This window comes from Bison bison, unplaced genomic scaffold (genome assembly GCF_000754665.1).
Source record: "Bison bison bison isolate TAMUID 2011002044 unplaced genomic scaffold, Bison_UMD1.0 scf7180017864383, whole genome shotgun sequence".
Classification (NCBI taxonomy): domain Eukaryota; kingdom Metazoa; phylum Chordata; class Mammalia; order Artiodactyla; family Bovidae; genus Bison; species Bison bison.
In genome coordinates this window covers 8926021-8938935 of record NW_011494955.1, presented here as the reverse complement: position 1 = coordinate 8938935, position 12915 = coordinate 8926021, and the positions used below count along the sequence as shown (strand labels likewise).

Here is a 12915-nt window from a genome sequence, read left to right as displayed (position 1 = left end):
CAATCAGGACTATGCTCTGATAGAGGATACTTGTAAGATGTGCATATTTTGTGTGCATGGTTCTTATATGGCCAACTGCTTCTTCCATGAGTGAGTTCTTGTTTTTTTCCACCTAGCTCAAGTTAGAGTTAATGGTTCTAGTGATTTAGATGAAACTCTTAACATTACAAATTTACTGATCCTACCTGCAAAAAACTGCTTTTCATAAATGAAATAGTTTTTAATGATAACTTATTTAAGTTTCAAATTAGAACACAGACTTTTTCTGTCACATACTTTTCCATCCTCTTCCTATCGCTTTGAAAGAAGTATCATAAACCCCTTAAAATGTGGGAGTTGATGCTTAGCCTTATTTAGTGACATAAAAATGATTGTCTATTTTTTACCCATTTTATTGTGGCCCAAAGTTCCATGTCCAGGCTACATGCAGTCAGATCCGCAGACCTTTCTAACTGGAATCATCCAGTAGAGTCATAACATACACAAATTGTAAAGACCTGGATATATCCTCAAATGCACATGCAGATACCTCATGGAATGTGGGCATCCACTTTAACACAAACTTTTTTTAAAAAATAGAGGTGTTTTTTTTTAATTAGTTTATAGTAATAAATCGTAACAGACACCACAGGCCATCAAATACCCATATTTATAAATCAAAAATTCATAATCAGAGCTACACCTAATAAGAAAGATGGTGCAGACCAGTAACAAATTTCATTATTACACAGAAGTGACAAAGTCATAAGAATGTTACATCCATGAGGACATTCAGTTCAGGCAAAGAAATCAGTGTATATTCAGAAAACAAACTAACAAACAAAACCAGTGAAATTCACTGGTTTCACTAAAAAGTCTAAGTGAATTCCACATTCAGGCACAGTTGGAGTTGGGAGTTAAACACTCTTAATAAGTCTGTCCTGTGCCTTCTCTTGGCTCCACTTTTCCTTTCATTGTTCACTTTCAGGCTCCCTTCCGAGGTGCAGTGGCTCCCAGCCACACCTGGGATCTATCCTCCAAGCTTCAAGTCTTACATGTGTGTGTGTGTGTGTCCAGTCATGTTCAACTCTGCGACCCCATGGACTGTAGCCTCCCAGGGTCCTCTATCCATGGAATTTTCCAGGCAAGAATTCTGGAATGGGTTGCCATTTCCTTCGCCAGGGCATCTTCCTGACCCAGAGATTGAACCTGCGTCTCTTGCATCTCCTGCATTGGCAGGTGGGTTCCTTATCAGGTAAGCCTTATAGAACGAGGCTTCTATAGAAGCCTTATAGAACGAGGAATTCTATTTTCCAGTGTTTCTAACTAAATCCTACTAGTTGAGTTGCACTGGTCTGTCTTAGTCACCTATTCATTCCTGAACCAGTCACTGAAGCCAGTGAAACACAATACTCTGAGAATATTTAGAGTGGGTACAAACCCACTGACCCATATGGACTACAAGCAGGGGTAGGATAGTTCTCAAGGTAAGTCAGGATTCTATGACAGAAAAAAGGAAAAGGGATGCTGGGCATCCCCAGCAACAGATGTCCAGACATATGCTTCCCAGGAACTGGATTAACTCCCTGACATGTCCTGGTGGATAACCCCGAACTAATGTGTGGCACAGCTCCAAGGGGCACCATTCATACTGTATCCACGTAGGTGAAAAGTGCAACACAGGAGCTATTGTGCCCAACCTTTCTTTGGACAGGAAGGCTGGATCAACACCAGATGAACCTGGGAAACAATTTTTGTAAGGCCAGTTCTGTCCCCAAGAATTTGTTGGACAGTTTACCACCACATCTCGACTTCGGTAATCCCATTCTTTCCCTGAGTCTTAAGACAGACATTACCCTCCTGGAGCCGGCGCTAACAAATGTGCCCTGATTATAGGGCACTTATGAGGCAACTGCATTTCATACTCATGGGCACTTGGCACCAGCAGATGGATCATTTTGTATTTGAGAAGAATGTTATAAGTCATTTTCTTCTGTAGGAGCATGATTTAAAACAGGGATGCAGGCCTGGAGGTCTCTGCAAACTGATCACACAAAGTGATTGCAAACCCTTGATATAATCACCAATCTTTTTGGAAACACAGCACGACATCCTGGCAATTAGTGTGCTTTTTTCTTTCTTCTATAAAAACTGCTCAATGAAACATTTTCAGTTCTCTATTTATAACTAGTTGCATGCTTTAATGCTATCCCCTACAGATCCTTTCACTTCCTAAAATTTCAGATTTTGCTATTCAGGGCTGCTGCCGTTTTAATTTCAGTCATCACACCTCTATCAAAAATACGAAATCTGATCAATACTGTTTTACTTTAGGTGTTCAGTCAGTGCTGAATACACAGGTTATTTCCTGGAATAATTTTGTTCATCTTGTTTTTCAAAAAGGAACAATAAATACTACGAAGAAAATAAAACAAGCAAATTTATATAAATAGAATTCTTAAATAAGAGGAAGTTTCAAGAGAGCTCCTTTAGATTAGACAGACAGGGAGCATCTCGCTGTGGAAGCGATACTGGTTAAGTGAGACACCAGTGATACAACAGAGGGTAGAACACAAAGATGTTACTGGTCTAGACCGAAGGAAGAGTAAGTGCAAAGGCCCCAACTCAAGAATGAATCCTGTTTTGAAAGGGGGCTGGTGTGACTCACATATGGTGTGTTATAGAGGGAAAAACAAGAAAGATAATGTCTGAGAAACGGGCACATCAGGAATACCAGACATTGTTCCCACAGACACTGGTTCATTGCCGCTTTCGGTGAAGTCGCCTGTATTCTTGAGCACAGGCACTCTTCTGCGTATGACAAAGCAGAAGGCATTCTCAGCCCATGAATGTTAGTGCTGGCCAAGGTACGGCAGGGTCCATACTCAGAACAACCGTCTGTTTCCATGGGAACAGATCACAGCTCCATCCACAATGGAAGCGGTCCAGGGAAATGAACTTGTCACCAGGTGGCTGCTGGACTTTATGCTGGGTTCCCTCAGAGTCTGGCACTAAGTCAAGGAGTTGTGCTCAGGAGGTGCTCCTGGTAAGCACTTAGCTGCTTTGTTCTAATCTTAAATTCTAGGTCCCATCCTCAAGGTTCATTGGTAAAATCCTTCCTAAAACCTTTACACCAATTGTCAACATTGCTTTTTTCAGGTCTCTGACCATATAGCCAGTGATCGTTTTAGAGCCTGGCTCAGGTCATGCTTTCTTCAAGTCAAAGTATATGGTAAAAGGCATTGCTTGGAACTTCCCTGGTGGTCCACTGGCTAATACTCTGCACTCCTAATGCAGGGGGGCTGAGTTTGAGCCCTGGTCAGGGAACTAGATCCCACATGCCACAACTAAAGATCCTGCATGCTGCAGCAAGACCCAGCACAGCCAAATATATATAAAGGCATCGCTGTACGGCAGAAACCAACACAGCATTTTAAAACAATTATCCTATGCTGGGATTTGCCCTCTACGGTCCTTCAAGATCACTGTGAATGGGGCTGCAGGATACAGCAGTATACTTCCACCTGGTAATACATATTGTTCAACAATATCTATAAGCCAGGCTTGACTTTTTCCATTCTCAATTAATTGGCCAGCAACTCTCCACCAGGGCAAAGGGACAGATTGATAGGGGCACTGAGTGGGAATAGGGTACTTAAAGGCACAGAGTGGGGAGAAATCTGCTTACCCAAAGTTAGAGTGCCTTCATGGTCTGCTCTGGTCCCATCTGCTATGGCAATGCTACTGGAAATAGCCAACTTTTTGAGTAGGTGAATTACACAGCACCTGACGTCACAGGCTCTCCAACATACCAGTAGCAAATGGGAGCCGTATCACAAAAGGAAAAGAGTAATTTTTCTGAAGGGGATGTGGCCTTGTTCCAAAATCCTGTGGGCTTCCACTGTGACTCTCCTAGAGATTTGTTTCTGACTTTAGTAAAGCATTTCAATCTTTCAGATACTTCGAGAGGGCCGAGCAGCAGAGCTGCTTGGTCTACAGCCTAGGTGGGCCACCGAGAGAGGCTGCTTCTGCACTGCCAACTTTTCAGGTCACTTGGGAAATAAATACGAGCAAAACATTTGTATGCTATATGCTGTCTCTAAAATCCAGAGCCTTTCTTAATTGTAGAACAGGCAAGGTGCAGCAATTTGCCCTTTAACACTGAAGAGGCCCATCTCAACATGCACTAGACCACTGAATCCCTGAGAAAATCACGAAGGAATCAAGTCCCTCCCTTTGTATGATATTCAGGTTCCATCCTTGGCATATGTTGTGTCTTATCAGGGCATTTGGGTATCTGATATTTCATGCTCTGCATCAACACAGTGGGCTAATGTGACATCCTACAGTTTGATGAGGCATTAAATGTCCTCATGTAGCAATTGGCTAGAAGTGACATCCATTCTGTCCCTGTCAGGTAAAAGCAAACAATTGCTGATGGGTAACAAACAATTACCCAACCAAAATGGGTAAAAATACAGTAGTTAGACCAACAGTTACATATCAAATGCCAGAGGCTGTACTAACTTGCTCCAGTGAAGAGACCATTGGATAGCATCTACAATTCAAATCACCTCAAGGTTAAGTTTGATCATTATAAACTGCTGTCACCCTCCAAGGCCTTTCTCGCTGGTCAAATGGAAGTACACTATATTTGAGGATGACAGGAATGTCCACATTTGTACCTTTCTTCCCACCAATGGTTGCATTTAACTGTCATTACCCCAAAGACATACTGCTTTTTCACTTATTATTTTGGTAAGAATGGAATGCTCCAATGTCCTTCCCTTGGCCTTTTGCCACAAGTGTATTTACTCCTGAAGGCAGGGATCCAATGCTGGGCTTCTGCAAAGGGTGTCTAACCATCTACACTTAGGAACTGAAGAAATAAAGCATGGGGTAGAGGAAAGGGAAGAGGAGTTCAGCCTTTCCCATGGGCTTCGAGTGAAATGGGGTCCAACGTGCCACTCACAGCCTATATTTTTATCAGTGGGCCATGGTGTTCTCAATCTTCCCAAAGTTGGTCTAATTTGGAACAAGTGTCCACTGAAACACTGATATTTCTTTTTTTTAAGTACACATATCTATTAATATAGCACAGCCCTTGAGGGTTTCAGATCAGATCAGATCAGTCGCTCAGTCATGTCCGACTCTTTGCGACCCCATAAATCGCAGCACGCCAGGCCTCCCTGTCCAGCACCAACTCCCGGAGTTCACTCAGACTCACGTCCATCAAGACAGTGATGCCATCCAGCCATCTCATCCTCTGTCATCCCCCTCTCCTCCTGCCCCTAATCCCTCCCAGCATCAGAGTCTTTTCCAATGAGTCAACTCTTCGCATGAGGTGGCCAAAGTACTGGAGTTTCAGCTTTACCATCAGTCCTTCCAAAGAAATCCCAGGGCTGATCTCCGTCAGAATGGAGCCCTGTGAATTAACTCAGGTGTGAAATCGAGAGAGAAGCTGTGATCTAGCTTGATTCAGGTGTCTATTATCCAGACCTATAAAGTTGTTTTCAAGAAAAACCAGATTAAGAACTAAGGTAGCGAGTTGTGGGCGGGGCTGTAGAAAAAAAAAAAAAAAAAAAAGAACTAAGGTAGCTGCCTACTGCTTTCATTCCTAGAAGCCCCAAGCTAACCATCAGCAGAGATCGCTACAGATCAGACCATTTCCTCGTTACCATCTCTGTCCACCTTCCCCCTCCTTATGAGAACCACACCCACTTTCCTTCTAACAGGTGAACCTCCAGCATAGCCAATCCAGAAAGAACAGCCAGGACAGAACTTCTAATTTTTCACATTTCCCTTTTCAATCTATTCCTAATTGCACTAGAAAGCCATGCTTTAGGCACTGACAGAAAAGTCAGTGAAGTGGTAGACAGAGCATACAAAATCTCAGTCTAGCACAGGCTAGCTTTTAGCGCTTAGTGCTGCTCTGCTTTGGTCAGTCAACAAATTGCAGACAGCTGCCCCAATAATATGCCGACTATCATATCTCCTGAGAGCACCACATTCAACCTGATCCAGCTAAGTAGGGAATACTCAGCAGCAAAGCTATGAGAAAACCTTAATTTCTTATGATTGAGAAAGTTTCAGAACTCAGGTTCAGAAACCTGAGGAATTGGCTAAGTCATATGATTGCCCTGAGTTTCACTCAACACCTTGAGTGGAGATTTGGGGATTAAAGTTCATTCTCTCCCTTAAGTTATCCAGTATCCTTGAAAGCAATCACATGACTCTACAACCTTTTTCCATCACTAAATTGTTCCATCTCTGTTCTGCTAAACTATTCTATGGTAGCTGCTAACTGGTATCCAAGGGCCTTATCCTTCAGGGGCTTATGGACCCCAGTGACTAAGGACAAGAGCTTGATAAGCTGATCACTGCAGCTGCTAGCTTCCCATCCAGAATACGAAGAGAGGTGGTGGTGCCTTTCATCCTACCCAACATCAGTGTGGATGACGACTGCAGCCATGAAATTAAAAGATGCTAGCTCCTTGGAAGAAAAACTATGACAAACCTAGACAGCATATTAAAAAGCAGAGACATCACTTTGCCTACAAAGGTCCATACAGTCAAAGCTATGGTTTTTCCAGAAGTCATGTACGGATGTGACAGCTGGACCATAAAGAAGGCTGAGCACAGAAGAATTGATACTTATGAATTCTGGTGTTGGACTTCTCCACTCCCTTGGACTGCAAGGAAATTAAGCCAATCCTAAAGGAAATCAACCCTGAACATTCACTGGAAGGACTGATGCTGAAGTTGAAGCTCCAATACTTTAGCCACCTGATGTGAAGTGCCGATTCATTAGAAAAGACCCTAATGATGGAAAAGATTAAAGGCAGGAGGAGAAGGGGACGACAGAGAATGAGATGGCTGGATGGCATCACCAAGTCAACTGACATAAATTTGAGCAAACTCTGGAAGACGATGAAGGACAGGGGAGTCTGGTGTGCTGTAGCCCATGGGGTTGCAAAGAGTCAGACACAACTGAGCAACTGAACGACAACATAACCAGTTCCAAAGATTCCTTATTTCCCGGAAGGTCTTTTGCCTACAATCCATTCTTTGGAACCAATCTGGATATTAGTTAAAGCTCTTTTATTTGCAAGCAAAAAAAAAAGAAAAATGTCAGTGACCTTACTTGGCTTAAGGAAATAAAAATATATTGGAATGGATCCTGGGGTAGTTCCAATCAACTATGAAAGAACCAAAACTCAGGAAATAGGAAACCTCTCATAACCTTTTTACAGGCCATCATAAAATCATCCAACTTTGATGTCTCTCAGTCTCTCCATTCAAGTTTCAAATTCCCATGAGAAGATCTGTTTGGCTCAACTCAGTGTTAGGTCTCCCCATCAATCAGCTACGGCAGCAAGGCAGGGACACAAAGCACAGAGACCACCACACAGGTGACAGGGGACCGTACACCACGCAGCTGCCCCAACAGAAGTCTACTTCAATTACCCGTGTTTGTAAGCTTCTATTTTGCAGCTGATAAATAAAAAGTTAAGGGCAAAAAAGCACAAAGTGAAAGTGAAGTTGCTCAGTCGTGTCTGACTCTTTGCAACCCCATGGACACCAGGCTCCTCCGTCCGTGGGATTTTCTAGGCAAGAGTACTGGAGTGGGTTGCCATTTCCTTCTCCGGGGATTCTTCCCCACCCAGGGATCAAACCCAGGTCTCCCGCATTGTAGACAAGACGCTTTACCGTCTGAGCCACCAAAAAGCACAAAAGACACTGCTTAATCAAATAACTTTAATCAAGTTAACAGTAAGCAGTACAATTATAGGAAAAGCCCCATATTTTACACGTAAATTGCTTTTCGTTGTCTTCACTTGTAAGGTGTCGAAGGTGGGACCCACTCCTGAATCTTCTTTCTAGTGGTGGAATAAGGTACATACTGTTGTGGAGTGCCACTCAGATTGAATTTATGGTTTGTCCAAATGAATTTACGAGCAGTAGGTGGTTTTACTGTTGGAGGATCATCAGTCATACAGTGAAGCCAACGATGCCTTAAAGAGAGAGAGAGAAAAAAAAAGACAGTTATGAAGAGGTAGCCTAGTGTAGGAGGAGGAGAGCTAAGAGAGCAGTTCTCAAGTTATTACGTTGCTTGAGCTCAAATCTCAGCTCTAACTAGCTGAACTTTCCCATGCTTTGGTTGTTTCATCTGAACATTCTTACTAAGAAAAGTATAAGGATTAAATCAGATAATACCTAGAAAAACTCCTGTGCATGGCAGGTTCTCAATGTTAGCTACTGCTTTTATGATTATTATATGTCATCAAATCTAGGACCCCATCAATTTTAAGATACACCATTATTTTATGTATCACTAAGAAAGAAAAGAAGATGCTGCTAATTGTGGCACAACTGATTATAACATGCATCTTAATTTTAGATATAAAAATGTAGTTTAGAACTGATGACGTACAGCATTATTCTATTGGATGCTAGAGGCTGCCTCCGCGGTTTCAGCATGCTCGGGATGCTCTGGTTCATGAAGCTCTAGTTTGAAACCCTTCAGGCTCCTGTCGAAGAAGAGGGTCTCTGCGTGCATCTTAAGTCAAAGCTTAAGTCTGAGCACTGGAGGACATACAGTTTGTTATAATAAAATTGTTCAACCACAGCCCAAAGTTCACGAGTGTTTCAGCTTCAAGTGTTTGTAAAAAGATACTTGGGGGGTGGTGCCAGAAATCTGGCCTAAAGAAGGAAGCTGGGCGTTTCCTTGCAGTACAGAAAACTCTCTAATAACAGAAAAGAAAGAAACTAAGTCCAAGGGACAAAGAGTAGAACTGAGCAGAAAACCAAGCTGAATTTATATGGGAAAGGAAGGGGAGAGAGAATTCATAACAAGATTCCGAGCTCCTAAGACAAAGATGACTCTATAAGAAAAGGGAATGAGGTGACAGGCATAGAATTGCAGCTCCTGAGGAAAAAAAGGGCTGGGGTGGAGTGAGGGGGGATTACCCGGCTAGAGAGGAAAGGGCAAGTCAAGGAAGTTTCAGTAAAATAACTAAGACTAAAGCTCGGACTGCAAGGAGATCTAGCCAGTTCATTCTGAAGGAGATCAGCCCTGGGATTTCTTTGGAGGGAATGATGCTAAAGCTGAAACTCCAGTACTTTGGCCACCTCACGCGAAGAGTTGACTCATTGGAAAAGACTCTGATGCTGGGAGGGATTGGGGGCAGGAGGAGAAGGGGACGACAGAGGATGAGATGGCTGGATGGCATCACTGACTCGATGGACGTGAGTCTGAGTGAACTCCGGGAGTTGGTGCTGGACAGGGAGGCCTGGCGTGCTGCGATTCATGGGGTCGCAAAGAGTCGGACACGACTGAGCGACTGAACTGAACTGAACTGAAAGCTAATGAGAAAAATGCATGATGCTATGTAAGTTTAAGAATATCTGCTAACAGTAATTGATAGATACAGCTAGGTAATTGTCTAAGATCAATAAGATATTATTACAGTTGCTATATTTGTGTCTAAAGATAATTATATCATGACCAGCTAACACAATGAAGAATGAGGAAGTCTAAACCCACCAGGCTGCTTTCTCTCTTACATCCTCCAAAGGAAAATGGGTATTAGTGAAAGTAACCTGGATCAATAAACCATGACATTATGATACACCAGTGGTGAGACAGGCGGGATTAGCTGTGAAAACCAAAGCTTTTACTTACCAAGGGGTTTTATGTAAGTTAAGGCACAGCAGAAATATTTAACTTTTGCCTTTTGAGTCGGCCTAAGTAACTACAAAAAAGTGTGTTCAAAAAAACGTTAGTTGCTCTGTCATGTCGGACTTTTTGCAACCCCATGGACTGTAGCCTGCCAGGCTCCTCTGTCCGTGGAATTCTCCAGGGGAATCTTCCCAACCCAGGGGCTGAAACCAGATCTCCTGAACTGCAGGCAGAGTCTTTACTGTCTGAGCCATTTTTATTCAAATAATTGTCATCAAGACTCCTGAAAGTTAAAATGATATTTAAAGAAGCAGAGTCCAAAGCTTTTATATGCCTATTCAGTAACTTAACTGAGAGCTCACAGAGAGATAGAAAATGCTAAAAAGAGATAGAGAACTAAAAGAGAAGGGAATTCTCTGGTGGTCCAGTGGTTAGGACTCAGCAGTTTCACTGCCAAGGGCCCAGGTTCAATCCCTGGTCAGGGAACTAAGATACTACAGACTGCACTGTGAGGCCAAAAAAAGGAAAAAGAAAACTAAAAGAAATTTTTACCGCCAACACATAAAATCTGAAAATATTCATCTAGTAAGACTCTTGACTGGAGTCAGGGAATGAGTAAACAATAATTTATTCTCATTCTGTTAGAATAAGAAGTTACAAGAAATAAAATGTTTATAATCTGCTAGCCTAATTTAACCCTTCTAACTATATTATTAAATAAAGCGTAAAGAAACAATATCTTTTAGATTTTCACACTGAAGAGTTTGCGCAAACAGGTTTTCATTTGGGTCATTTTTATTCCAATTAATTAAAAACACCAATGGACTAAGAGTACTGCCTAAGAAACTGTTGAGCTGGCGTCAGACCCACTTCAACTTTATATCACTGTTATTATCTTACAGGACAAAATATAAACTTCAACTTGATGATAAAGTCAGTAAGACTATAAATAAGGAGACTGGCAGAAAGGCAAAAAGTTATAAATACAAAAGAGGTAAGTATTTGTAATGAAAACAGATTACACTTTGGGAAAAACTTAGTACTCAAATATATTCAAGTATGTCAAAATTAATAACAAAGATATTAAACCATAATTACAACACAACTCAAATGGAAATAAATCCCACAGGTGGTTGATCCAATTTTCAGTTGTTAATGAAGAAAACAGAGACTGGAACACAAAAAGAAGTGTAGAAAGGAACAGGAAAGGACGACCTTCTCTTTCTTTGAAAACATACTACTTCACTTAAGTTTGAGGTTGTTAGCCACTCTAAGTACAAAATGGAGGGATTTATTTCTGAAGAAAGAATAAAACAGCCTAATAGGAAATTTAAGAAATAAAAATATACACCATATAAAACAGATTGTAAGATGGTAAACAATCTTTAAGATGGATATTAATAACAAAGATAAAAAGTTTAATTTTCCTTTTCAGAAATATAACAGCAACAAAAATACAGGCAGTTTTGAATCTTTTCCTTGGATAATAAACATTATTAACTTTGGGAATCAAGGCTGGAGTTTGTGTTCATGTTTCAGATATTTTTACCTAACATCACTGAGCCTAGAAACAACAAAGATTTTTCAACTTTTCAAAAGACAGACTAAGGAAAACCACACAAACCCCTCCAGATGGTTTTCTGAGGTAAAAATATTCATTATACTAAAACTATTATTACTCCATCTCACTTTAGTTTATGAAACATTCTCATGCATACCACTCAATCACTTAAATTAATACTAAGTATTTTGTATTTTAAAACTGAGGAAACAGAGTTGAAACCACCTTCCAAGGTCCCACAGCACGTATGTCACACAGCTGAGGCTTGAACAGTTTCCCAGGAGCCGAAAAGAACATCCTGATCAGGAGCTTACATACGAGCAACAGATGAAAACTGGCTGGGATGATGATAGCACTTAAGTATCTGTCAAAACCCTGAGATCCAGCTAACCATAGGATAAGACTGACATATTTAACAAAATAAAAACCAAAGACAATTCATGACAAAATAGCCAACTCAAACTTCTTTAGCTCAGTAACTACTGTTTTTAATTAAATGCAATCTGAATCAAAATCTCAATAGGGTTTGACAATTATAATTCTAAGGATCAGCTGCAAGCCTATCTTAAGAACACTTTGAAAACACAACAATCAGGAAGGCTGGCAATACCAGACTTTAAAGTCACAAACATTAGAACAATATAAAAATTGGTACAAAAACTCTGTACTAAGAATTTTGTACAAAAGTATAATAATAGAACAAAATCCCCTAGACTTAAGGATATATAAAGTAAGGTTGGCATATCAAATTATTGGGGAAAGTAAATTTTTCTCAATAAATTATGCTAGGACAATTAATTTTGTTGAGGAAAAAGTGCAAGAATATTTATATTCATAAGACGTGTTGATACTAACAGAATATGAAGGACCATTTCTGAGCTTAACATCAAAGTCCAAAAGCCATAAAGAAAAAAAAATGGTAATTTTATTACATAAAAATTGAAGTATGTTTATGTCCTAAAACTCTGAAAACAAGATTAAAAAATAAAAGAAATGGGGAAATATACAGAAAAGTAGTTAATCTATCACTACAAAACAGAAAAAGTTAAACATCCAATAGCAAAACAGATAAATGATGTTAAAAGATAAGTCATAAAAAAAGATAAAAAATTTTAACCAAGGGAATAAAAATTAAAACAAGATATAACGTTTTACTTGCTAAGCTGGTAAAGATTTAAAAATAAAATAATATCTAGTATTGGTGAAGTTATAGAGAAATCAAACTCACATACTGTGAATGTATTTACCCTGAGAATGTCAACTGAGGGTAATTTGGCAGTAGGTACCAAACACTTCCAAAACATGTACATTTCTGGACTCAGCAATTTTACTTGTAGGAATGTGCCACAGAAAATAGGATGTGTGGATAAACACTTACATACAAGGATACTGACCAAAGTTTACTTATAATAGTAAAAACAAAACCAAGAATAATATAGGGAATACTTTAACTCAGGCCATAGCCACATGACAGAGGATTAAAGCCTTAGTAAATATTATGTTAACAGAGAATATTTTATGACTTGAGAAAACGCTCACCAAATATTAAGCTTAAAAAGCAGGTTATTTACTTAATTTACTGAACGATCAGATCAGATCAGATCAGATCAGTTGCTCAGTCGTGTCTGACTCTTTGCGACCCCATGAATCCCAGCACGCCAGGCCTCCCTGTCCATCACCAACTCCCGGAGTT

General features: G+C 40.4%; 1 protein-coding gene across 1 annotated transcript in view; it reads right to left on the bottom strand.

Moving 5' to 3' along the window:
* Nucleotides 1–7723: 7723 nt before the first annotated feature.
* NDUFA12 (NADH dehydrogenase (ubiquinone) 1 alpha subcomplex, 12) overlaps nt 7724–12915 on the bottom strand; it is a 27075-nt gene continuing 21883 nt past the window's right edge. The window contains exon 4 of the mRNA XM_010858008.1: nt 7724–7994. Within this exon, the coding sequence (XP_010856310.1) occupies nt 7814–7994 (181 nt within the window). The 3' untranslated portion in view covers nt 7724–7813. The remainder of the gene's footprint in view (nt 7995–12915) is intronic.